Source organism: Alexandromys fortis, unplaced genomic scaffold (assembly GCF_014885135.2).
Source record: "Alexandromys fortis isolate MF-2015 unplaced genomic scaffold, M_Fortis_MF-2015_v1.1 scaffold_8_9099976_23576923, whole genome shotgun sequence".
Taxonomy (NCBI): domain Eukaryota; kingdom Metazoa; phylum Chordata; class Mammalia; order Rodentia; family Cricetidae; genus Alexandromys; species Alexandromys fortis.
Window position 1 is genome coordinate 9290995 of NW_026067899.1, and position 24716 is coordinate 9315710.

A 24716-nucleotide genomic window follows, 5' to 3' on the forward strand; every position below is an offset into this window, starting at 1 on the left:
GGAGGACACTTGGCAAGCAATCACCATGTAAAAATAAATAAGGACGCTGGACAGTGCCAGCACGCGGTCAGGTCTGTGCCCAAGGCGACTGACATCCAGTTTCTGCAATTCTCATTTCAGGTGCCACTGACAGTAAAACGTCACTGTCCATCATTCCGAATCAGCCTTTCTACCTCCTTAACTTTGGTGAAGAGGTATGTGTGAGTGGACAATGGGCACAAAGAACAACACACATTTCATGCTTAGTGGTCACACAGCAAGTGACCGCAGCCTGTGCCCTCCAAGGAAAACGGAAATTGTGAAGATCCTTTTATTTTTCTATTTTTTTAATTTTATTTTTCCATTCAAAAATTTCTACTTCTTCCCCTTCTCCCATCCCCCTCCCGCTCCCCGACTCACCCTCCACCCTCCCCTTCCAGTCTTAAGAGAAGGCAGGGTGCCCTGCCCTGTGGGAAATCCAAGGCCCTCCCACTCCATCCAGGCCTAGGAAGGTGCACATCCAAATAGACTATGATCCCAAAAAGCCAATACATGCACTCTTTAGTGGATTCTAGCCATCAACAAAGCACATTGAGCCTGTAGTTCACAAGCCTAGAGAAGCCAAATAATAAGGAGAACCCAAAGAAAAACATAATATAGATCCTCCTGGAAATTGGAAGCAGATAAGATCGCCTGGCAAAAGTTGGGAGTATGGGGGTGGGGGTGAGGTGGGGAGAAGGGGAGAGGGGGAGAGAAAAGGGAGAAGGAAAAGATGGGAGAGCTTGGGGGAATGGAAGGGTTGAAATGAAGGAAGGGCAAAGATCCTTTTAAATGCTCTCTCCTCTATGGAGATCCTAGCTTCTAATGTTCCCCCCTGAGTTGGAGGGGGTAAAACAGGGGTGTTAAAGGAATGGAGGAGGGCAATGGAACCCAATGCATGGAAGGAGGCAAAGGGACGGAACAGGAGGGTAGTGGAGAAGAGTGAGGAGGAAAATCAACAAAACAAATTCTCTTTGAAAATTCCATATGAAACTTAACAGTGTGTAGACTAGTCAAAAGCTCATAATTAAGGAAGATTTGTTTTGTTTTTTCAGAAGCAGAAGTGGAAACAAAAAAAAAAAAAAATCAGGACCTAGGCCCCTTGTCACCATGCTCAGCAAGGCTTGTGGGAGCAACTCTTGCTCCCAGGTCCCCCTGTGCCATTAGTTTTATTTAATGGTATCACATGTCTAGCTCTTGTTTTTCGGCACCTTGTGAGCTCTAACTCTGAGTTATTCACTCTGTCTCTGACATCTCTGTGACTTCCTTCTCTCTGCTTTCAGGCCTCATTTCAAAGTGATTCTTTTAGATCATAAATTGACCTTCCAATGATCTCACTGCCGTATCCAACAGGCTTGTTGTCAACTTTCCTTGACCCTAAGATAGCCTAGGTACACATTCTCCATTCCTCAGCCACCTTCACTTTTCTTAATTTCTGCTTAAATGGCTTCTCATTCTTGCATCTCAATATAACATGTTTCTTAAAGTTAATCATGATCTTTTAAAAGTTCTTGACCTTAATTTTGTTGGCTCTCTTTTCTCCTCTAAAGATCTGTGGTACATTCTTGTCCTTACATTCTACAACCGTCATCACTTTTGCCTTACCTTTTAAACCTCCAGGCCCACAAAAATCTCCATTTCTTTAACTTTACGCTAGCTACATTATCCGGGGCTCAGTCCTTGCTTCTCAAGATTTTTCTCTCTATATGAAAGGATATTCACCTGTGTTTTTCGGCTTAAATACCTAAGAAAATCCTACCGAAGTTGCAAGAACAGTTGGTGCCTTTCTATTACAGCTTTTACCTGTTTTATTTGTTCCACATCTTCTCTCTCAGACAGTTTATTGACATTGTACTTAAACTGTATCACATTAGTAAGACCTGGGTGACTTTTCTGACTTTTACCACTATCAATCTGGTTTCAAAAAAAAAAAAAATGTTTCAAAGCTTTAGTGACTCTCCACATCCTGGGCATGATGATTTCTATGTGAGCAACTTCCCTACCCTTCTCCTCAATACCTTTCCCAAAGTTCATATCAAAGTGAGATATTCATTTGGTGTGGCACCTTAAAATTCTGTACCAATATCTCAACACAACAATCATCTTTTTATTATGTTCTTCTATGTTCTGTCTTATATAATAAGGTGTTTGAGGTAAGAATATTATTCACTATGGTTATACTAGCTTCTAGTATAATGACTAGCACTTAAATTATCACTGGTTTGAGACTACAACCAGAGATAATTATGTATCATAACAGAGATATCCAAAAGTTCTACTTTCTGTTCAATGAACATGATAATGACATGTATTAGCAGGTCAAGGTGCTTACACCAAGTCTGACAACCTGAGTTTAATGTCCAGAAATAGAAAAAAGATGCTTCCAAGTTGTCCTATTATTGCCACATGTGCCTTCTAGCAATGTGACTTTTTTCTGCTTCTTCCTGAATGTCCAGGACATCCACCTATTTCCTTCATGGCCTTATTCACAATACCATCAATATTATTTTTATTTGGAAAATTATTCTACATGTAAATCTTGAAATTTCTTGTTTCCAAATAGAGGTATCTTGTTTAAAGCTTTCTCCAACGACCAAAAACAAAACAAAGAAATGTTAAAAACTAAGAACCATGTCATTTAAAAAAATGAATCATTTTCTCACTCTTTAAAAGTTATAATATTAAACTATTATTATGTAATTTTGACAATGGATTTCCAGAAATAAGGAAATATTTACAGTATCTGAGCTATACCTAACGGGTGGCTAGAATAGAGGCTAAAGTGCCTGATGAAGAGCCCATCAATTCAAACATCTGCTCTATGAACTTCCGGTGGAACAAAATCCTAAAATTAAATAAAAGTACTATTACAACAATTCCTGATTTTTAGTATACCAAATTAGAAAGCTGCAATTCATTTTCAGTCTTGATGTAGTATCTCCTTCAACAATAAATACTTCAATAGCTTTATCACAAACATCCAAAAACAAAATTAAACCTTAAGTGTGTTGGTTTTCATCTGTTTTAAATCACAATTTCAAATATCAAACTACTACAACTTAGAATTGAGGAGTATCTCTCACTTAGTTACTTTAAACCTGAACTTAAAAGAAGAGCAAAATGATACAGTCTGGAAAAACAAAACCAATCTGTATTTATATTGACTTGGTTAATTATGTGTTTATTTTATGAAACACTTGACAAACAGAGTTTTAGAACGATGTTCTTGGCAGAGATGCTGTAACAAGAACCCAAGAATCAGATGTGTAGCTGATTAGGTGACTTAAAATCCTATTCAGCTCTGAAAGTCCAGGACGTAGGGTCATGAATCGATTTAAGGCACACTCTATGCTGACTAAGGTCATCATATTTCTTAAACAATAGCAATGTTTGTGAGAAGAGCCTGGCAGCCAAGAGCAAAAATTGGACTTACGAGTACTGCGTCAGCAGTTCCAAATCATTGTGCATATTGATTGGATAGGCTTCACTAAGTTCAAACAACTTCTCCAGGGCTTCATAGATAAAGATGATGCAAATAAGAGAAGCAAAAGCTTCTTCAGTAAACCGAGTGATGTAGCAGACAAGGGAACTCGCATCAGTGGCCACCAGGATGATACACAGGGTTGCAGTCCAAAGCCCAATGCTGGCTCGTAAAGACAAGTATGATAGCCCGTATTCTCTAGGAGAAAGAGGAAAGTGTGGGAAGAAGGTCATTTTGCAGTTTGCTACTTTTGAAATAAGTTTAAGTAAGCCCAATTTAGGAAGAAAAAGAGAGCAAATCCACATCCCTCAAGTCTCTGAGTTCAAGATGTTGTCTATATAGAAATCCAAAGGAACAAATTAATGGAGGTTTCTTGGTGCTTAAAACTGAATCTCGTTTATTATAAATATTGAATGTATGATATATGCACAAATCTTTTAACTTTTCCTTCATTCCCACTGAGAGACAAAAATGACAGACTGAATCATACCAGCCAATTTCACTTCTCTCCACAGACCTCCAAAAGTGATGTTTATGTTGGATGAAGAAAAAAAAAACAGCAGTGAAAAAGCATATAGTAGAGAAGAGTCATAATACTTACTTGCAAAATTTAAACAAAATCTTTTCAAACACCAAAACAGGTCCTGTACTGCCTAATATGGTAAGGGGCTGTCCACCAAAAAGAGAATAGGCTATCCCGGTCATAGATGCTCCAAACAGGGATTCGATTGCACTCTGTAAAACAACATGAATTCCCTCATCGAAACAGGCAGACATTGTAATATATACAAACATTTCAGATACGGTGGTTCACATTTTCACCCTTCACAATGTTAGGCCTAGCAAATGCAGACGGAATATGGGAAATAAGGCTGAAAAAATGGCACATGAGGGTAGAAAATCAGTGATCAGTGATGGCAACTGGGAAGTAGGATCTAGACCTTTTATCGCTTCACGAATTATTTAAATGTTGTCATAATCAGTGTCTGAACAGAAGCATGGCAAAGATTTTTGAAAAATGGATTTAATATAAAACTGATGGAAAATTTTAGATCAAGAGATGTGACATCAGTCCGTAGCCTTGTATAAGACTCAAAATAAATGTTTCTAAGATATTCTCTTCCCAGATCACCAGCTCCACTAGACATCCAGTATATTCATAGGAAATTTGTTTGCTGGACCGTGTATCAAATCCCCAATACCCGAATTCCAATTCTCACTTACATAACTACAAATCTTAAAAAAAAAAAAACAGACTAAGATTCAAAGTTCAGAGAAAAGCATAATACATACTATACGACCTTCAGTTGCTTCTCCCAACAGTCCTCCAAACGTGATGACCGGAGACATGCACGCACAGTAGAGAAACAGGAAAGATGCTAAACACTGCAGGCTGAAAGCGTCTCTGAAGTCACTCCAGAAGAATGGAGCTTTTCTTTTGATATCTAATATAAGTCCCCCAAAAATCCTAAGACATGGGGGAAAACACAACAGTGAAACCCAAAGATAAAAAGCACATAAGTCAAAATGTGCACTTGTTCTGTTGCCCGGTCACAGTAATATTTCCATCAGCAGAGATGAGACCCATATCAGCCTACCACGTTGCTCCATAATGACTTACAGGGATAGCTTTGCACTACTACATTACCCCGAAAAGTGTGCCTACAACTAAAAAACATCAGGCTTTCTCAAGATCCAGGGATTCATCAATCAAATTTCAAATGAGATTCATGGGTTATTCCAATGTCTGTCATTTTTTTTATTAACCCACACCATCTAAACTCAGATCCCCACTGTCAACGATGGAAGTGTTTGCTAATACTTTGCACTTAATTTAGCATAGCAGAAAGTGAGACAGAGACACGTGGTCTTTGTGAATGCTAGTAGTAAAAATCACCTTAAAGAGAATAAAGTCGTATTCAATCACGACTCCAGTCACCTAGTCCCTCTGCCAAGAAAAACGTGCCTCAACAAAACCTTGCCTAAGAGAACAACCAAATCTAAATGGGCATATGGATAACAACATTCATTAGAGACATATAGACTCTGAGGTTGTTTTTAGTTTTAGAAAACTAAGAGGTTAACCTAATATATAAAACTAGATAAATGTTATTTTGATGTACTATTGTCAACACACATTCTAACACTTATCAATTATAAGATAATAAGGCCTTTTCTGAAAATAATTCACTTATTCCAAATATGACACTTTGAAACACTTCAAAGGGCTGTGTTTTGGGTTCAAGAGCTTTAAATTGTAAGTTGATCTTTAAAATCTGAGCACTAATGTTCTTTACTGTATTAGGAATAAGAATGTTAAATATTAAAGTAGGTATTCTCATTATTTGAATATTTGATAACATTAAAATTTAGTATTTGATATTAAAAGTTCATTTTATTCCATGGAATAAAGATGTGATCTTAAAGTAAGACTGAAATGTTGTTCCTATGTGAAAGTCAATAATTAAAAAATACATTTTAAAGCTGGAGAGGATGGCACATGACAATAAGCTCAGCACTCCAGAGGCAGGAGGCAGGAGGCAGATTTGTGAGTTTGAAGCCAGTCTGGAACATACAGCAAAACGTTGTCTCAAATGAGCAATAAAGCAAAACCTGTGAGGTTCCAGAATTCTGATATTATAATGAATGTTCTTGGATCATAAAATTACTTTTGTTATTTTAAAATTATTCTTTGCAGTGTTATCCTAAAAATTATGGTTTACATAAGAACCAACTTTACTTGACCTTGAAATTATACTAAAAGTAACTAATTTTTCATTTTTAGTTTTTTTTGGGTATATCTGTGACTTGTCAGAGGACAATTTGAGAGAGTCAGTTCTCTCCTTGTACCATGTGGGTTCTGGGGATAACTTGGGTGGTCAGGCTCAGCACTGAGCCCTTTATTTCCTTTAATTCCTCTGATCTGATGGAGATATAATTGTATATTAGTAACTATCTAATGACATATGAGTGTAAAAATCATTGTTTGTCTAATGATTTCTTCAACCAGAAAAGATGGAGACAAATAAAATTCTGAGACATTTGAAACTCAGAGACACTTCCAGAGAACACATGGACTGTGTACATATACAAACTTCTCATAATTCATATGGTAAAACATGAGCATGTTAATGTTGAATAGTTTCTATTTCTGAATAATATGTTACCTTGTCAAAGTCACAGTTCAGAGTAGATTTATTCTACTAGCATTCATTTATGATTTATATCCTACCTAGTTCTAAAAATAATTTGAGATAGTTTGAACTATTAATTAGTAAGTAATATTTATAGCTTTGATAGCATTTTATATTCAACCATGGCTTTGTAATTATTCACTTATTATTTCATACATTAATCTGAATAGTTGTTATATAGCTGTGTAATAAATGTGCTTTTATCGGTAAAAGTCTAAATCCAGAAGTGGGAGTTCGTTACAGAAGAAAGTGCAAGAGCAGCCCAGATGTGCACCAGCAACTCCAGGAGAGCAGATGAATAATGGACACTTCAAGTCATGTCAGCAACAGAATCTGTGGAAGAACTCTGGAGAAGCGAAGATACCGGATATTGGTGACCTGGGAGGATTTAGGAAGCAGTAAGGAAGGTGAACTCGAAAAAAAATCTAAGCTATGCGGCATGTTACACCTGAGAGAAAAAGAAAAAAAAATATACCACCACCAAAAATCAAAAGACTGTATTTGAAAGCATGAAAGCAAACAGAATGAGTAACAGATCTTCCAGCGAAGGGAGAAGGGAAACTTGAACCATCTAAAAATAGGTACGAAGCCAAGGGAGATGCTAAAGGACATTTCCTCAGAGACAAACGGCGATAAAGGGAAAACACAGAATTAAAATACAGAGTTGTCAGGGACAGAAACATCAGCTCAGTGGGCATACTGCAAGCAGTACAGAAAATGGCCCGAGGGGAGGGCCACCGTTCCTACAGAGCCTTGGCAATGTCTTTAATTCTAGGGAGGCTGTCCACACAAGTTCCCCGAAGAGACATCCACCCAAGGGTTTCTGATTTCCTCCTCACATATTGCTTGCAGAAAGACAAGCTGTCAAAAACCCATAAAAAACATTTTATGAAATAAATTGAAGCTTTCATCTCTTCAAAGGTGTGTGATTAGAAAAATAAATCATAATAGCTCTTTCAAATCACAGGCATAGTAAACAATAAAACTACCATTACACATACCCTACTAGTATCTAATGAGGTAAGGTCTACAGGACTTAATTCTTGGTATTTAGTTTTATTTCCATCTTGAACTTGAAGCTTTCAACAAGATGTTTTGGAAGTTCAAGTGACAATTTTCTTAGATTCATTCTAAGACTCTGTGAATGTATTTTATGCTTCATAAAATGAGAGGCTACGATAAGATGGAATTGTGTAGCCACTTTTCTGTTTTAACAGTAGTGACAATTACTTCAGAGAAATCAAATTAATTGGCATTTCACTAACAAAGAGTAGCTATTAAAAGTATAAAACAAATTAGGTCTAGAAACAACAATTCCTGCCAGATAATGACACACATTTGAGTCCCATACAAGTGGTTCCCACTAACCTTCCGGTTCGCTGGAGCTCAGGTCCACTATGTCCTCCGTGGGGCTCAGCTTCTCCATGAGCTGCTGTTCCATTCGGCACAGCAGGAATCTTCCTCTTCTCCTGCAGGGAAGTTTTTGTTGGTGCATATTTTGTTGCAATGCCAGACATTAATGACAAAAACTCCTTTTTTTCTCCAGTAAAGTCATGTGTAGAAGGGCTAAGATGACAGGTTCTGTGAAAATTCATCCAATGCCCTAAAGCTTTTATTCTTCCTCATCACTGGGGATGACAACAGTTCCTATTTTATAATATGGTTTAACTTGATGAGTGATGGGCATTTTTATTTCTTACACCTACCAGTTTTTGGGTGCCCTAGTTGGTGTCGTACATTGATATCTATCTGCAGTTGCAAAAATACACGGAAAATGTCAGTGTTCAAGGGCTGAGGTACATACAGCTCACTGGAAATATGATTGTCTATCATGTCTTAAGGCCCGGATTTAATTTCTACCATAAAAGAAAGAGAAGGGAAAAAAGTATGTATAATTTTCTATTTTTAAGTATTATTGCCTTTATTCCTCTAGATCATGTCTTTCTAGAAAGGGAAATTTATGCAATAAGTCTTCATGACTCATAAACACAATACTATTACAAAAGGAAGTTTCTTCTTGAACAAAAGGCAAATCAACTGAGGTTAATGTGAGTGTTATATTCCTTCAGATTAATTCCACTTACTTTTGTCACCGACAGAGATATTTGAAATAAATCAGAAAATATTTCCTAAAATTCTACCACTGGTCATATTATTACTTTAAAGTGCTTAAAAGAATAATAAAGAATGTTTAAGTTGCATAATTAAATTTTCTCCTTGACTGTCATTCCAAACAAGAATGAGTATGAATGTGAAGCACAAAAGTGATACGTTAGTGTATCTTATGCACAATGATATATGTTCCACACATGACAAAATGTATTTTGTGTGTTAAGCACAATTACAAAAGTTCATTATTTAGCATTTCTACCATTTCTACAGGTGTATGTTAAGATGCACTAGAATAAAATTTAAAGATAAAAGAGAAGATATATTTCAACTGATGAGGGGTTTGTCTTCATAGGTAATTATAAGACATTTATAAAAATGATCTAAGAGTGGCCATCACTACATACTTCCAATTACCTAGGGAAACATGTTATAACTTCTATTGTTCTCAGAAAACATGTGATATTATCTGGTCATTTGTGGGATAATACCCTTTGGATAATTTAACTTTTGCTTTGTAAGTTTAAAGAGCCATATGTTGATAAAATAGATAAGCAATTAATATATTAACCATTCTAAAGCACGTGTTTTCTCAAGGAGTAAAATGCATTGAGAAATGTAATGTGAATAATTAAAATCAATAAAAATTCTTAAGAAATAGAAAAAGTAGAACATTAAGAGGGAGATATATGGATCCACCAGAAAAGGGGAAGTAGACAAGATCTCCTTAGTAAATTGACAACATGGAAGGGAGAGTGGAAGGGGAGTAGAGTGATAAGAAGGGGAGGGAGGAAAAGAACCTGAGGAATCCAGAAGGTCAAGTTAGGTGAAGGACAGTGAGGGAGAATAAGGAAAGGGGTACCTTGAAAGAGGGAGCCATTATGGGATTAGTGAGAAACCAGGTACTAGGAAAATTCTCAGGAATCCATAAGAATAACCCTTGTTAAGAATCTATGTAATAGTGGAATGGTTACTTTAACTGCTCTTCCCCTGTAATCAGACTGATGACTACCTTAATTGCCATCATAGAACCTCCATTCAGTAACTGATGGAAGCAGATGCAGAGATCCACAGCTAAGCACTGGATTGAACTCCTGAGTCTAGTCATAGAGAGGGAGGAGCAATATTATGAGCAAAGGGGTCAAGGTCATGACAGGGATAGCCACAGAAACAACTGACCCTAGCAAATGGGAGCTCATTGACTCCAGACTGGGGAACCTGCATAAGACAGAATTGGGCCCTCTGAATGTGGCTTGGGAAGTTTGTGGGGCCACTGACAGTGGAACCAGTATTTATTCCCAGTGCATGAACTGGCTCTTTGGAACCCATTCCTAAGGAGGGATACCTTGCTCAGCCTAGAAACAAGGGGAAGAGCCTTGGTCCTGCCTCAAGTGTTGTGACAGACTTTGTTGACTCCCCATGGGAGGCCTCACCCTCTCTGAGAGGAATGGATAGGGATGTAGTGGGTAGAAGATAGGAGGAGCAGGAAGAAGGAAAGAGAGGGAACTAAAATTGATAGGTAAAATAGTATTTTTTTAAAAAAGGAAGAAATAGAACCCATTTTAGTCCTGGCATGAACATGTATTTTGTGTGTGTGTGTGTGTGTGTGTGTGTGTGTGTGAAAGACTTCTAAGGCTTGTAGAGTATATATTCTCACAGGAAATACAGAAATTTAAAAAAATTAAATATTTAACTCTATAGTATGTAGAAAGAAGGAGGTCCACGGAAAAGAAAAACGTTTGCACAGAACACCAGTTGACTGAGGTAACTGTAAGGGAAGGCAAGAGTGGCAATTATAAACTGAGTTTTCAAATAGGCCTTGTGGAAAGTACCACTTAAGAAAACTCGAGGCAGGTGAGAGAAACAGGCATGCCAAATAATTGGAGGATACCAAGGAAGAAAGACCAGCCAGGGCTATAGACTTGAGGGTCAGAATGCCTGGAAGGTTTGAAGATCACCAGGAACTAAGAAAAGAGTATAGATAAAGTTCCACAAGAAAAGAGAGGTGATGATATAGAGATTTAATAAGACAGTATTATCTATATGATAATAATTATATCTCTCTGGCTTTATTCTCCAGAAAATGAAAAATATTCACAAGGTTTTAAAGACAGAAATGATTGAACAAAACGTGGAATTACTTTGGCTGTGATGTTGAGGAGAGAATCTAGGACACAAAACAAAGCAACCAGTTGGGGAGCTATTTCAGAAATCCATGAGAAAGGTGATAAAGGGTTGAATCAAGACAGCCACAGTGAGAAATAGTATAAGTATTGATAAATATTGAAGGCAAAATCAACAGAATTCTCTGGAAGAATGGATATAAGGTATAAGATGAAATAATGGATCGATTAGGCCTGATCAATTATAAAAATGTATTTAGCTATTAACTAAGAATGAAAGATACAACTATAATTAATTTTGAGAAAAACTCAGAGACCTTTAGATATTCCTGGAAACAGATCATATGCTGCTTGTCCTAAAACTGTAATTAAAAAATAGAGAAAGATAAAGAAATGAGTCTATACACAATTTGGCTTAAACTTTCAAAATGTTCAGTTTAAATGTCTATCAAATATTTAAATGGAGACATAAGATAGGAAGATGAACGACACTTGAGTTCAGTTTAGATAATAAGTTTGGAACTTTGGAAAAAGGTTTAAAATCTTAAGATTTGTTTATATTACTAAGAATATAAGTATAAACAGCAGGAACTGTGATTAGAGAGAAGATGGTTATGGTCAAAGTGGTAGTTTCAACACAAGGAAATCATAGAGAAATGGAAGAACCAGAAAACAAAAATGATGTAGGAGTCCCCTCTGTGTGCTGTGATTGCTATTAATGAATAAAGAAACTGCCTTGGCCTATTGATAGGGCAGAACTTAGGTAGGTGGAGAAAACTGGACTGAATGCTGGGAAAGGGAAGGCGGAGAGTGGGACGCCATTGTTCTGTCCCCAGAGTCAGACATGCCAAATGTTTGCTGGTAAGCCACTGCCATGTGGCAATATACAGATTAATAGAAATGAGTTAAATTAATATAAGAGTTAGCCAATAAGAAGCTAGAGCTAATGGGCCAAGCAATGTTTTAATTAATATAGTTTTTGTATGGTTATTTGGGGGCTGAGCAGCTGGGAACTAAGTAGCAGCCTCCTCCTACACAAAAACTGATTAGGACTGACCCCAAAGGCTGCAGAAACATCAAAAGACTATTGTTTAGGACCTAAGCAAAGAAAGTACACCAAAGATAAGGGCATAACAAAGTCTATCAAATGTCGCTATTCCTGAATTAAGTGCAATATAGACCAATAGGTTCCCACAGATTTTAGTCATTGTGGATGGCACTAGTGGAAATAATTAGTTAGTGCATTAAAGTGGAGAGGGAGCCTATGGTGACAGGTATTTCCGGAGAAGTGGAGAAAAGCTGGTAGAGACGTATAGTATAGATAACTCCTCTACAACATACAAAATACATAACTGATAATAGTAACAATTTCAAAGCAATTATACATTAAAAGATTGGAAGTATGCTAATAAAATGACATAAGAGGCCATAGGACTGACATAATAAAAGGGAAAGGGCTTTGACAGAGCAGATCCTTGAGTAGATGCTTAGAGTGGGATCTGGCACACAACTGGAATGCTGGCTTCCATCAGTGAGGCAGGGAAGGCTGAGCTGTCAGAGGAACGTGCTAGTCAGTATCCACAGAAGATATTTCTGATTGTTTCAAAATTTTAATAAAACTGAGAAACAGGAACCATGTAGCACAGAGGGCATGCTAAGAATTTGAGAGAGAACAGATGTGAAATGGTCACTTAAAAAGTATGACTAGCCTTGGGAGGGATGGGATAATGAACATGGCGCATGAAGGGCTCATTTGAGCCCTAATATCACTAAGTCAAAGAAGTCATAGTTTCCCCTTCTGCTTTGGCTGCAACAGCATTGGTATATAGTAAAATTTGAATCCCCACAGAGTTGTGATTTTGACAACCAAGTACATGACATTAAAAGAACAAAGAAGATGCAGGAACATAGAAGAAAGTGATTACAATGACTGACATAGGAGGATAAAGACAGAATTTCAGACTGATCTCTTGAGATGACAGGTTGTTCCTTTTTTTAACTGAAAGGGAAATGTATTAAAAATGCTGTCATCTGTACATTTCAAAAGAATGAAAACAACAGAAATTATTTGATGAGGTTAACATTATTTAAATGAGTGTGAATTCAAGGTGCTTAATATATGCTAATTCATTTTGGTCCCTTAATAAAAAAAACATAACTCATATGATCTAGTATTTAGATATAGCATGGAGTATTAAAATACTCATATAACAAAGAAGTATACAACATATATATATATATAATTCATACTCATTGGATAAAATCTTGCTATCTAATATGATAGATTTTTAACCATGTGTCTATACAAATTTAAGTTAATTATAATCAAAATTCGATTAGTTAAAATCATAATAGCCACATTATTAGCATTTGATAGTAGCTTGGTGATTAGGGGTGTCACTATAAAATGTTTCCTTTGTTAAAGAAATTCTACTAAGCATTTCTGAAACAAAGCATCAGTACTGAGAGGATAAAGCATTTATTCAAGGTCAAACAAACACACAATAACAGAACCTAGACACTAGAATCCCTAATTCAATGTTCTATTTATGTATTACTTTCTCCTAATACCCAGAATTTGCTAGTTCTTATTTTTGCATAAAAATAATAGGAAATATAAACCCGCTACTCATCTTGTCTCAAAACTGCCATTCCTCAAAACCAGAATAGTTTAAAATGAATTTACTTGTAACTTTTCAAGATTAATTGGTGTTGCAGTGAATTACAAAGTGTTACTCTCAATATTTTAATAGTTTCATTAAATTTACCCAAATATCATTAGTTAGAGGTTTTTCTATTTTTACAAACCATCATGTTGCCATTTCTAATATCATCAGTGCAGAGATGTGCATGTGTGGAGAAATAAGGAAACCCTTACAATCACTCTCAAAGCCACTGTCTTCACTTCAGTAGCAGAGGAACTTAAATTATATGGTTTTAGTTACATAACTACAAAATGGTAGTTGTTAAGGAAAGAATATAGACTTTAGTAATGGTAGAATGACTTCAAATAAAAACACAAGCCTGAGATATTAATAAGAGGAGTTGACATGACCTTTTTTTAAAATATAGTCATCATTAAGTAATATATTTGCCAGTTTGCCGACTTTTTGTTTTCTGTTTGTTTTTGTTTTTGAGACAGGGTTTCTCTGTATATCCCTTGCTATCCTAGAACTCGTCTGTAGACCAGCTGGCCTCAAACTCACAGAGATCCACCTGCCTCTGCCTTCCAAGTGCTGGAATTAAGAGTACGCCACCACCACTGGACTTCAGTTTGTCAACTTCTAACTGTCCTGAAAATCTAAGTCCAGGATTGGGTCAATAGACATATTTCTCACTTCAGTCAGAACATCAGAGTCAGACAAAGTCAGACTCTGCAGAACAAAGAGCCGAAGGCAATGTGAAGAATGTGGGAGGCAGATCCCCCAGGAAGAGAGAGGCAATATGAGAAGAGAGCTTTGCCATCGTTTTCAACACTCACACCCTAGACATTAACAACAATCTTTATTATTTCTTCCGTAATATAGGATAGGTAAGACACATATTTGATTTGCATATACAGAATTAAAACAATTATACAATACATAGAAGGATATAAGCATAAAGATCATGATGAAAAACTTTTCCCAGTTTCCACTGAGATTACCAGTGATAGGGAGTTTGTACAAAATCCTTCTTCTAATTTTCCTAATCCTTGTCAACTTTCAGAACACTGAAAATAATGGGCTTTATTCCAGGTCATATTTTATGCTGTTATTAAATTTAGTATTACCCCAATGCAATATCTTTTGTGTCAGGCCTGAAATATTTCCAGGAACATTAGACCTATTTAGTGGCTCATGATCAAAATGCCAAATTTCTCAATGTGTTAGGTCTTAACAAGAACATTTTGTAAATTAATGTTTTTGCTTTCTTGGAATAACATAAATAATTTGATACTTTACGGCGAGTTGCATTATTTAGGGACATGAACTTAAAGGAAATCAAAATATTAGAATTTAAAAGAATGTTTTCAGATATACCTACCTGGGAAGGAACATTTTTGGGAGGTTCTATCCGGATACTTGGATCCCATTCTCCAGGAGGGAGAACTGTGACTTGGTCCAGAAACTCATCGATACCTGACACCAAGTCATTGCGGTCTTTAGCTTTGTAAGCAACATCGTGAAAAACCTGTGGAAGAAAAAGAGTAGCACATAATAACCTATAAAAGACACCAGAAGAATTCATATAATAAAAATGTCCATCTTAGCAAAAGCAACCTACAGATTCAATGCAATGCCCATCAAAATTACAACACTATTGTTCACAGACCTTGAAAGGAAAAATTCAGTTTCATATGGCAACCAAAACACCTAGGATAGCTGAACAAACCTGAATAATCAATGAATCATGTATGTGTGTGTGTGTCCAGGAATGGGTATCATCATCCCCGATTTCAAGGTGTATACTAGCTATTATAATAAAAACAGGATGGTATTGACAAAAAATATATTTTTATCAATGGAATTAAAAACATAGACATAAATCCACATACCTATGGATATATGATTTTTGATTAAAAAAAACAGAAATACAAACTGAAAAAAGATAACATTGTCAAAAAATGGTACTGGTCAAACTGGATGGCTTCATGAAGAAGAATCCAAATAGATCCATTTTATCATGCTGTGTCTGAGTCTGAAAGGGTTACTTATAGATTGGATGTGGATATGAAACTGAGGAGTCAAGGATGAGTTAAGGGTGACTTGGGGTTCAGTTCCATATTCAAACTCTTCCATTTGTTTCCCAAGTCTGTCTAATTCTTTTGTGATAGACCAATACCCTGTACATTCTCCATCTCCTCTCCAACTCCTTCTTCATGTTCCTCTCAAATTCACAGCCCCCCTTTAAAGATTATTATTGTTACATATATAAATATATTAATATAATTTGCTGAGTCTATTTTGTGTTGCCTGTGTGTACATTTTCAGGATTGACCACTTGGTATTAGATAGCTAAGGTCAGCCCTGAGAAAAACTATCTCTTTCTCTCTCCCTTTCTCTCTCTCTCATATATACATATATCTTTCTCTCTCTCATTCTCTCTCTCTGTCTCTCTGTCTCTCTCTCTTTCTCTCTCCCTCTCCAGATAGTTGTTGCTAGCTGTTGTTTGCCAAAGGATAGGGGCCCCTAAGATTACCATCCTTCATGTTAGCATGTTTATTGGTGTTCTAGTTCATATCTTGTTTGACCACATATGTTGTTGTGGTATCAGGGGTTCAGGTTTTTAAAATCTTACATTTTTGAGACTTAACATCTTCCCATGAAAGTTTTTTATAATTCAAAATGGAAATGTACAATTTTTTTCTTTTACAAAGAAATATATTTGTATAATGTTGATCAGCAAAATCCATCTACAGTTCCATTAATAGTTTTAAAATCACAAAGTTAGGAATATCTATCTATAGATATTTAGATATCTAGATGTCTCTCTATATATATAAATAGGTAGATATAGATATAAATATAGAAATATCAGGTAATTGCAGAGAGTGTGCAGAGTTTTCCTAGCTTTTTTGGTGTTATATATCCTATGTATCTTAACTACTACTTTTCATTTAGACAGCTAAGTAATTTCCCCCCCAAATTTTCTATGCTATTAACATATAAGTCATGCTTACAGAGTAGTACAAATATAAATGCTTAACAATTTTTATGACCATATCAGCTTTAAAAATTATTTTTGGCTTTAATTTATCCTTTTGGGTAATTTTTTTCAAGGAAAGTTGGTAGTGAAAACTTGGGAAAATTGGATCCAATACCGAAAAATATGATTTCCAGAAAACTGTCAAGAAAGGGACTTCTAAACCTAGGTATATCTTATGAGAATATTCCTTAGAAACACGAATAAATACCTCATCTGTCATTAAGGTTGCAATTGATCTGCCGATCTCATGGTATTGTTGACCCTTTCCAAGGGGTCCCAGAAGAATGAACAGAAATCTGTAATGAAGAAAATAAAAACTCAAGCTATAAATGTAACAATAAACTTAGTAGAGCATAATCACCGATCTCAATGGAATCAAACAGGGTTTTGATGTAAAAATTTGCATAAGTTTTTACAATTCATTATGATTTAGAAATGTTTTATAGTTGAGACTTCTATATAAAATCATCAGGCAATGAGAATATTAGGGTGTTTTCAACACCAGGGTTTCTGCATATAACTGTCTATACAGCCTATACATTTGTGACTAGGAATTGTAAAGATTGTACATTCTTAGAGGAGGATGAGAGGAAAATTAAATCTTTCTGAACAGAAAGCAGGAAAGTTCACAAGTACACAAAATGAAGATCACTCAAGTGGAAGAAGAGCAATAAAGTATTATACATTAAGGGAGAACACATTATTAACATCCAGTCACTGTACACACATTCTTATTGAACATAAAACTGCTATGAATTAATAATTAGCTAGGCAGAAGAAAAGGAAAAGGTGTGAAAATTAAAGAGTGCCATGTATTTTGCAGTAGCATTCTGTAGTGTTCATGTGTTAAATGGTTTACAGTATTAAAGACATCTCCAGCAGATATAGTTCTTAGCTGTAAGCTCTAGATATTATATAGTTTCATACGAAGCATCTATTAGACAGTCTTAGAGGTTATATGCAACATTAATTTTCTATCAGTTATAATTGAATCCAAACCAAATTCAACTCTCTGTGTGTGTGTACCCGCAGTTAATATATAAAAAGCAAAAATAGTTGAATGTGGTGGCAGAAGCTTTTATCAGCTATAATGCTGATAAAATGCTGAGATGATTTCTAACCTGTGTGTATCTTGCTCATTTTAAAGTTTCTACTGCAGGCGTTATTTATAATGTCCTAAAAGATTAATTTTCTGACATATCTACTGTATGTTGCCTTGATAATTATGGCATGCCCCTGATTATAGTTGGGGTTCCCAGATAGTTTTCTTTATTCTGTTTATCTAATCTTCTTTTATTTTTTACCTTTCCTAAATAAATATCCCTCTGTATGCTGCAAATACCATTGGTTAATAAAGAAACTGCTTTGAGCACATAGCAGAACAGGGCAGAAAGATTTACATGGGAAAAACTAAAAGAGTAGGCAGAGTCAAAGAGAAGCCAGGAAGCCGCCAGAGACAGACATTCTGAAACTTTGGTGGTAAGCCACAGCCTTGTGGCAATACACAGATTAATATGAGTTAAATTAAGAATTAAGAGTTAGCCAATAAGAAGCTAGAGCTAATGGGCTAAGCAGTGTTTTAATTAATACAGTTTCTGTGCAATTGTTTTGGGTCTGAACTGCCGAGCAGACAGAACGCCCAAGCAGCCTTCCTACAACAATATCCCAATCTTTTGAATCTCTCCCTACATAGTGGCTCGATTGTGCCCCCAATTTTTTCTTCATTGTCTCTACATACACTTTGCTGTGTCAGTATGGATGAGATCACCTAAGCCTGACACGTCTCAAAGTGAGGGTATATAACCCTATTATGGCTATACTCTACTCCTGAGAATTCTTCTTTTTTGTTTTTTGAAATACAAGAAATGTCACTGTCATAAGCAGCCCTCATTTACTCATAGGTCTCCAGATACCTTCCTCAGTGGTGAAATAAGAATATTTAACTGGATGGGAATTTGAAACTGCTACAGTTTCTACTGTTCTACAATTAGTAAACACGACACATGAAATCAGAATCCCAGATTTCCAGAAACTATTGTTTGTTTGTTTGTTTTGTTTTTTGAGACAGGGTTTCTCTCTATAGTGTTAGCTCTCCTAGAACTCTCTTTGTAGACCGTGCTGGCCTCAAACTCACAGTGATCAGCCTACTTCTGCCTCCCAAGGCTATTTTTTTTCTTTTTTCTTTCTTTTTTGGCCACAAGCAGCTCCCTAGTCATGACACAGAGACTTAGTTTTGAATGTTCTGCCTAGCTTAGCCTCATTTCTGGTTAGATCTTTTCACTTAAGTTAACCTGTTTCTCTATCAACCTTCTGCCTCGGTGCTTCTTACTTTTTATTTCCTTGTATATATTTTACTTTTACTGCTTCTCATGTCTGTTGGCTGGAGGATACCTGGCTTTTGGCCCTAGGCCTGCCCCTCATTCTCTCCTTTCTTCTCCTTCTCCTCTTCTTCTCTCATTCCTTTTCCAAGCCTAGATCAGGATTCCTATTCTCTCTGCCTGCCAACCTGGCCTATCCCTCTCCTGCCTAAGCTATTGGCTCTTCAGCTTATTATTATACCAGTCAGGTTCCTTAGGCAGGTAAGGTGAAACAAACGCAACACATCTTTACATAATTAAACAAATGCAGCATAAACAAAACTAACACACCTTTACAGAGTTAAAATAAAGTTTCACAGCATAAGCAAATGTAACACATCTTTGCTTAGTTAAAATAAAATTCTATAACAGGCGTGCACCACCACTGGCTGGAATCCAGAATATTTAATAGTATGTAGTTTATATGTAGAAAAATGCAGCCTTATCCATACTGTATGCTATTTTAATATACTCAGTTTACCTCCCCATTTTTAATTGAAAGCTGATATGTATAGCAGTATTCTCCAAATGGGATAAACAGAAATTTCTTCCATAACCTTAATAGTGACCAGGTTTCTTCTCAGACCACACAGACATGTGCTCCAACTGAAGACCTTACAGAGTCCTCACCCAAAGGGTCCTTATGAATGAGGCTTCCCTTACTTCTATGATTCCCTATAGCCTGGATATCTTATCCACAACCAAATAGTGGAGGAATTTGTGTTATGTTTTGAGTTCTAGTTAGAGGTTCCCAGAAGAAAACATATTCTCTAAACCCACTTGCCAGGGCAGCTGCACTTCTCAGCACCTTCCATTTCTGTAAGCAGACAGGCTCTGCCATGGTTAGCCAAGGCCATGTGTGCATAGGAATCAGGTTAAATAGTCTCCAGAGAGAAGGAAACAAGCTTCCTAGATAAAGCAGTAAGAATCTAACATGCTAAAGTCAATATTCTCCTCTTTGTTTTTTTTTTCTCATAGCTTTACCCACGAACACCCTTGTATCTACAAAGCAGGAATCAACAATAAGAGAATTCATTTTTAATTACCTTTATCTTTTAGTTTCAATGCATTCTTAGGTAGTAGAAAACAAGTTCAGGTAATAAATTTAAACTTGGCCTTTTGACCAGAATCAACCATGTTCATTGGATGACCACCAATGATTCTTCAAACCCTGAGAGTGGAGACCAAATGACCTAGTACTGAAGCATGAACACTAGATTCCAACCAGGCATTTCCATAGATTTTGAAGGCCTAATCCAAGAAAATAAGTCTTCTATGATTCTCTCCAGTGGGACTACATGCTTAGATCCTCTCCTTAAACATACAATTCAATATAATATTTGAAAAACCGTAGAATAGATGTAAAATAGACCTGAATTCTACAGATGAGGAGCATGAAATATGAAGTTCCAGACGGAGACGGGAAGGTCACAGTAGTTTTTAAAGCACCCCTCCCACATTTATAAGCAATAGACAACAGGTTTATGGATAATAAATTCATTTCTAGTAAAGGATTTGTCAGAAAACTTTATTAAAACATTACCATTTCCTAAGATAAATTATTCCATAAGCATAAAACTTCCTTGGATACTTTTACCTGCTTGGGATTGGAACTTCAGCCAGGCCTTGGAGCAGGACAGCCGGAGACAACCTGACGAAGGCGACGACAGTTCTGTCCAGGAACTCCAGCTCTCCCACCAAGATGTTTGAAGCCTCAGCACCCGGAGGAATCTTCTTCATAAAATGCAGATCAACCTGAGAGCATCACAAGTAAATGTTTTAATCATGTTTAATTATAATATCAACAAATTTAATATTTTATAATAAATGAATTTTATATTCAATATATAAAATTCTTTATATAAAATAAATATATATAAAGAATATCTTTATATAAAATAAATATATTCTTATAGTATAATATAACTTTAACATTTGTTTTCATTCTAAATTCTAAATTGTGTTATGTTTTTCATATTGTACAGTTGGCCTGAGAAATTCTTCAGTTGAAGTTGTTCATACAACTGAGACATGACAGAATAAAGAAAAAAATGGGTTAAAAGAATAGCATTTTAAATGACTGTAGATCCATAGTTGAATTTCTACTATGAAATGTCTGTGATTTAAATGAATGAAGATAAAAAAAAAGGACCACTAAAAAGAAACGCTAAGAGGAAAGGGTGATGTCTGAAAAATGCATGTAGACGAGTCTTTAAATACATATCATTTTTATGCATGGGGCTTCAATGGAAATGAAACAGTGGCTTTAAAGTAAAATCTGCAAGGCCTATTTCTTGTTTCTAACTCATTTGAGTTGCTTTATATGGAACGCTGTTTTTTAGGGACTAGGAGTTTATCTGCCCTAGCAATTGGTTTTATGCAATTATGCTAATGAAAAGGGGACCAAGAAAGTGGGAATAAGAGAGAGAGAGAGAGAGAGAGAGAGAGAGAGAGAGAGAGAGAGAGAGAGAGAGAGCTCTGCCATATAGCAATGAGGCTGGGAAGACATTTATAGACAAGATAATTAGTTTGAAGGCTTAAAAATTAGAAAATACTATTCAAAGAAGTTTTAAATCAATAAAACGTTTTAACATACCCTGTATGCACACAAATAACATTATACAGATTGAGCAGCCTATATTTCACACATATATGCATTTTAATAAAATTTAATGAAAAAAAAGGACATGAATCTGGAAGACAACAAGAAAGGTTATATGGGAGGGTTTGGTGGAGGGAAAGAAAAAGGAGAAACAATATAGTTACATTATAATCTCAAAAATAAAAGAATTTAAAAAGCACCTTATAAATCCATAGCTATAGTCTAATGATTATGTTTAAAATGTTTATCAAATTAAGGCATTTGTACAGCTATTTAAAGACACCTGATAAGCTATATGTAAACTATGACTGTTAAATTAATAAAACACAGCAATACAGTTATATTTAGCTAGATTTAATTAAAAGGATTCAATATAATAGAAATTTATATAACTGTAATAGCAGAGCATTTGCCTAGCATGTGGTCAGCTCTACATAACCTCTCCAGCACTGAAAAACAAGGCCACAACTAGAAATAAAGATTTGCGGCATTCCACCAATAGTATAGTGATACTTTATCTTAAAGAATCATTTACAAAAATAAACGTTTGCATAAAAAGAATATTTCACAAATATTATAAGCTACATGCTCCACATTTTTCTCTATAAATATACACCAACATAAATGTATAAATTCTTCTCGTATGTATAATGAATATTGCATGCTAGGTATTTTGCTTTTGTAGAATCTAACCTTTTAATTCGTAGAAAGCAAGGTTAATTCACAGTCTTATTGTGATATTTAAAATGCTTTAAATTAGTAATGTCTGAACTTTTGCCATAATGGGAAAGATTCCAGGAAAAGGATCAAGGTTTGCTATATACTGTATGTGTTGGGCTTTGCTGTTGTTGTGATTGACAGGGCGTTATTTATGTGGGTGTTAAAAATATGAATGCTACTCTTCATGTTTAGCCTCCATCTAGCCACGCCTACCTCTGTGAGAAATATGCAACAACCTTTTAACAAAATGTTCACAGTTTAAAAAAATAAATAACTAAATTTAATCAACATGTAGAAAAATCTATGACAAATAGAACAAAACTTTAAAAGATGGCATAACTTTTTACAAAGACCAATAAGCAGGTGAGTTGGCTCAGGCACTTGCTGGCAAATCTAAGACCTGAGTTTGATCCTTTGCATCCAAATGGAAGAAGATAACTGACTCCTGCATACTGTCCTCTAATCTTCACATAAACACTGTAGCACACAAGCACCGTCACACGCACACGAGTGCTCACACGTGCACACAGGCATGCACGTACAAAGACACGGATGCAATGCCAATATTAACATAAAAATAAAAACAGATAATTTGTAATTAATAGGAAATTTATTGGTAATGCTTGAAGTATAAATTCTGCCCAGAAGACTTTTTTCAAATTTATTTTTTTAACTCAACCAATATCAAAGTATTTGCTATTAAAGTCTGTACCTCAGAGAAGAGGCAAAAATAGAATTAACTGCTTTAAATTGAAATTCAGTTGAGTCAAGGATTGCATAGCATATTAAAGAAGTTTAATTAACAAAAATGTGACCATTATATATTATTTTAAATCACAATAAACAAGACATATAACTGATATTTATTACCTACAATAAGTTATGCAGAATCTTATTTCAATATCAGCAAAGTTTTCTTTTTATTTTAAATACAATAAATTACATTCACGTGTCTGGGGTCAATCATTGTATTGCAATCATTATTTTATATTATTCTGCACTACATGTATATTTATGAAAGGTGTTATATTTTATAATGCATTAATCCTATTTATATTTTCAGATTAAATTATACCTAGAATAATCCTATATTATTATATTAGTTCACAATTCATAAATAATCTCATTTAGCAATATTCCTTCTTATTAAAACAAAACACTGTATTTAAGAACCACAAATTTAATCATGTATTAATTTATAGTTGCAAAAAGAGTACTTGAGGGTCTAGGTTACAATACTTACACATAAAGCAAAGAAAACCAGCCTACAAATCACAACCCCAGAGAACCTAGACAGTAATGAAGACCCAAGAGAGACATACATGGATATAATCTACATGGGAAGTAGCAAAAGACAAGATCTCCTGAATAAATTGGGAGCATGGAGACCATGGGAGAGGGTTGAAGGGGAGAGAAGAGAGAGGCAGGGAGGGGAGCAGAGAAAAATGTATAGCTCAACAAAATCCATAAAAAAATACCTTCCTAAGACACTCCCATAGTGGATTCAGACACTTGAAATGGACATAGAAAAATACTGAAAGTTTCAAGTGCTTTGAAGAGAACTTTCAAGGAGTCAAGCTACAATTTGGGAGTTGTATATTTATACCATATTTCTAGACTCTATGGTCCCAACTATTATACCATGAAGGGAAAGAAGCCTGATTTTAGTTATTTAGGACTTAAACTATTGATGAAAATAGTTCATCTCTAGGCAACTAGATAAAAGAGAAAACCATGGTGGGGCTGGAAATACCCAGCCAAGGCACACACCTAGAGCTGAAAGAAATGGAGGTGGAAATAAAGAGAAAGCACTGAGAAGTCATTGATAATGACACTGGGTTTTGATTCTACTGCATGTGCTGGCTTTTTGGGAGCCTACTCTGTTCGGATGCTCACCTTACTAGACCTGGATGAAGGGGAGAGGGCCTTAGACTTCCCACAGGGCAGGGCACCCTGACTTCTCTTAGGACTGGAAAGCAAGGGTGGTGGGAGTGGGGGGAGTGGGAGGGAAATGGGAAGATGGGAGGAGGTGAAAATTTTTAATAAATAAATAAATTTAAAAAGCTGTTACTAAAAGCATGATAGTTAACGAGGGTTCATTCGAGGCAAATGGTGCCTGACACTGCAGTCTGGAGCAGGTGGCACGTGTAAGTTCTCTAGGACTCCATTTTTTGCACTAAACGATATGACTAAAGTTTCTTACTCCCAATATGCTTCATGCACAGCACAAAGATGCAAAAAGGAAAGGTTCTTTCCAGGTGGGTAATTATGGGACACTTCTTTAGGACCATTTGAAATACAAGAATCACTGTTGACTTAAAAGAGCCATTTCAAGGAGGCGAGCAGAGAAAAATGTAGCGTGCAATAAAAAAATCAAAAAAGAAAAAAAGGAAAAGAAAAAAGAGCCATTTCTATTGTGTTCAA

The 24716-nt window shown here is 35.8% G+C and overlaps 1 protein-coding gene across 3 annotated transcripts in view; it reads right to left on the reverse strand.

Annotated features, from left to right (window-relative positions):
• Slc4a10 (solute carrier family 4 member 10) overlaps positions 1 to 24716 on the reverse strand; it is a 204074-nt gene that overhangs the window by 54330 nt on the left and 125028 nt on the right. For all 3 annotated transcript variants that reach the window (XM_050122411.1, XM_050122405.1, XM_050122421.1), the window contains exons 8-14: positions 20568 to 20725; positions 16822 to 16909; positions 14952 to 15098; positions 8062 to 8162; positions 4793 to 4967; positions 4101 to 4234; positions 3452 to 3697 (exon numbers count right to left, since the gene is read on the reverse strand). In XM_050122411.1, coding sequence (XP_049978368.1) covers positions 3452 to 3697; positions 4101 to 4234; positions 4793 to 4967; positions 8062 to 8162; positions 14952 to 15098; positions 16822 to 16909; positions 20568 to 20725 — 1049 coding nt within the window. The remainder of the gene's footprint in view (positions 1 to 3451; positions 3698 to 4100; positions 4235 to 4792; positions 4968 to 8061; positions 8163 to 14951; positions 15099 to 16821; positions 16910 to 20567; positions 20726 to 24716) is intronic.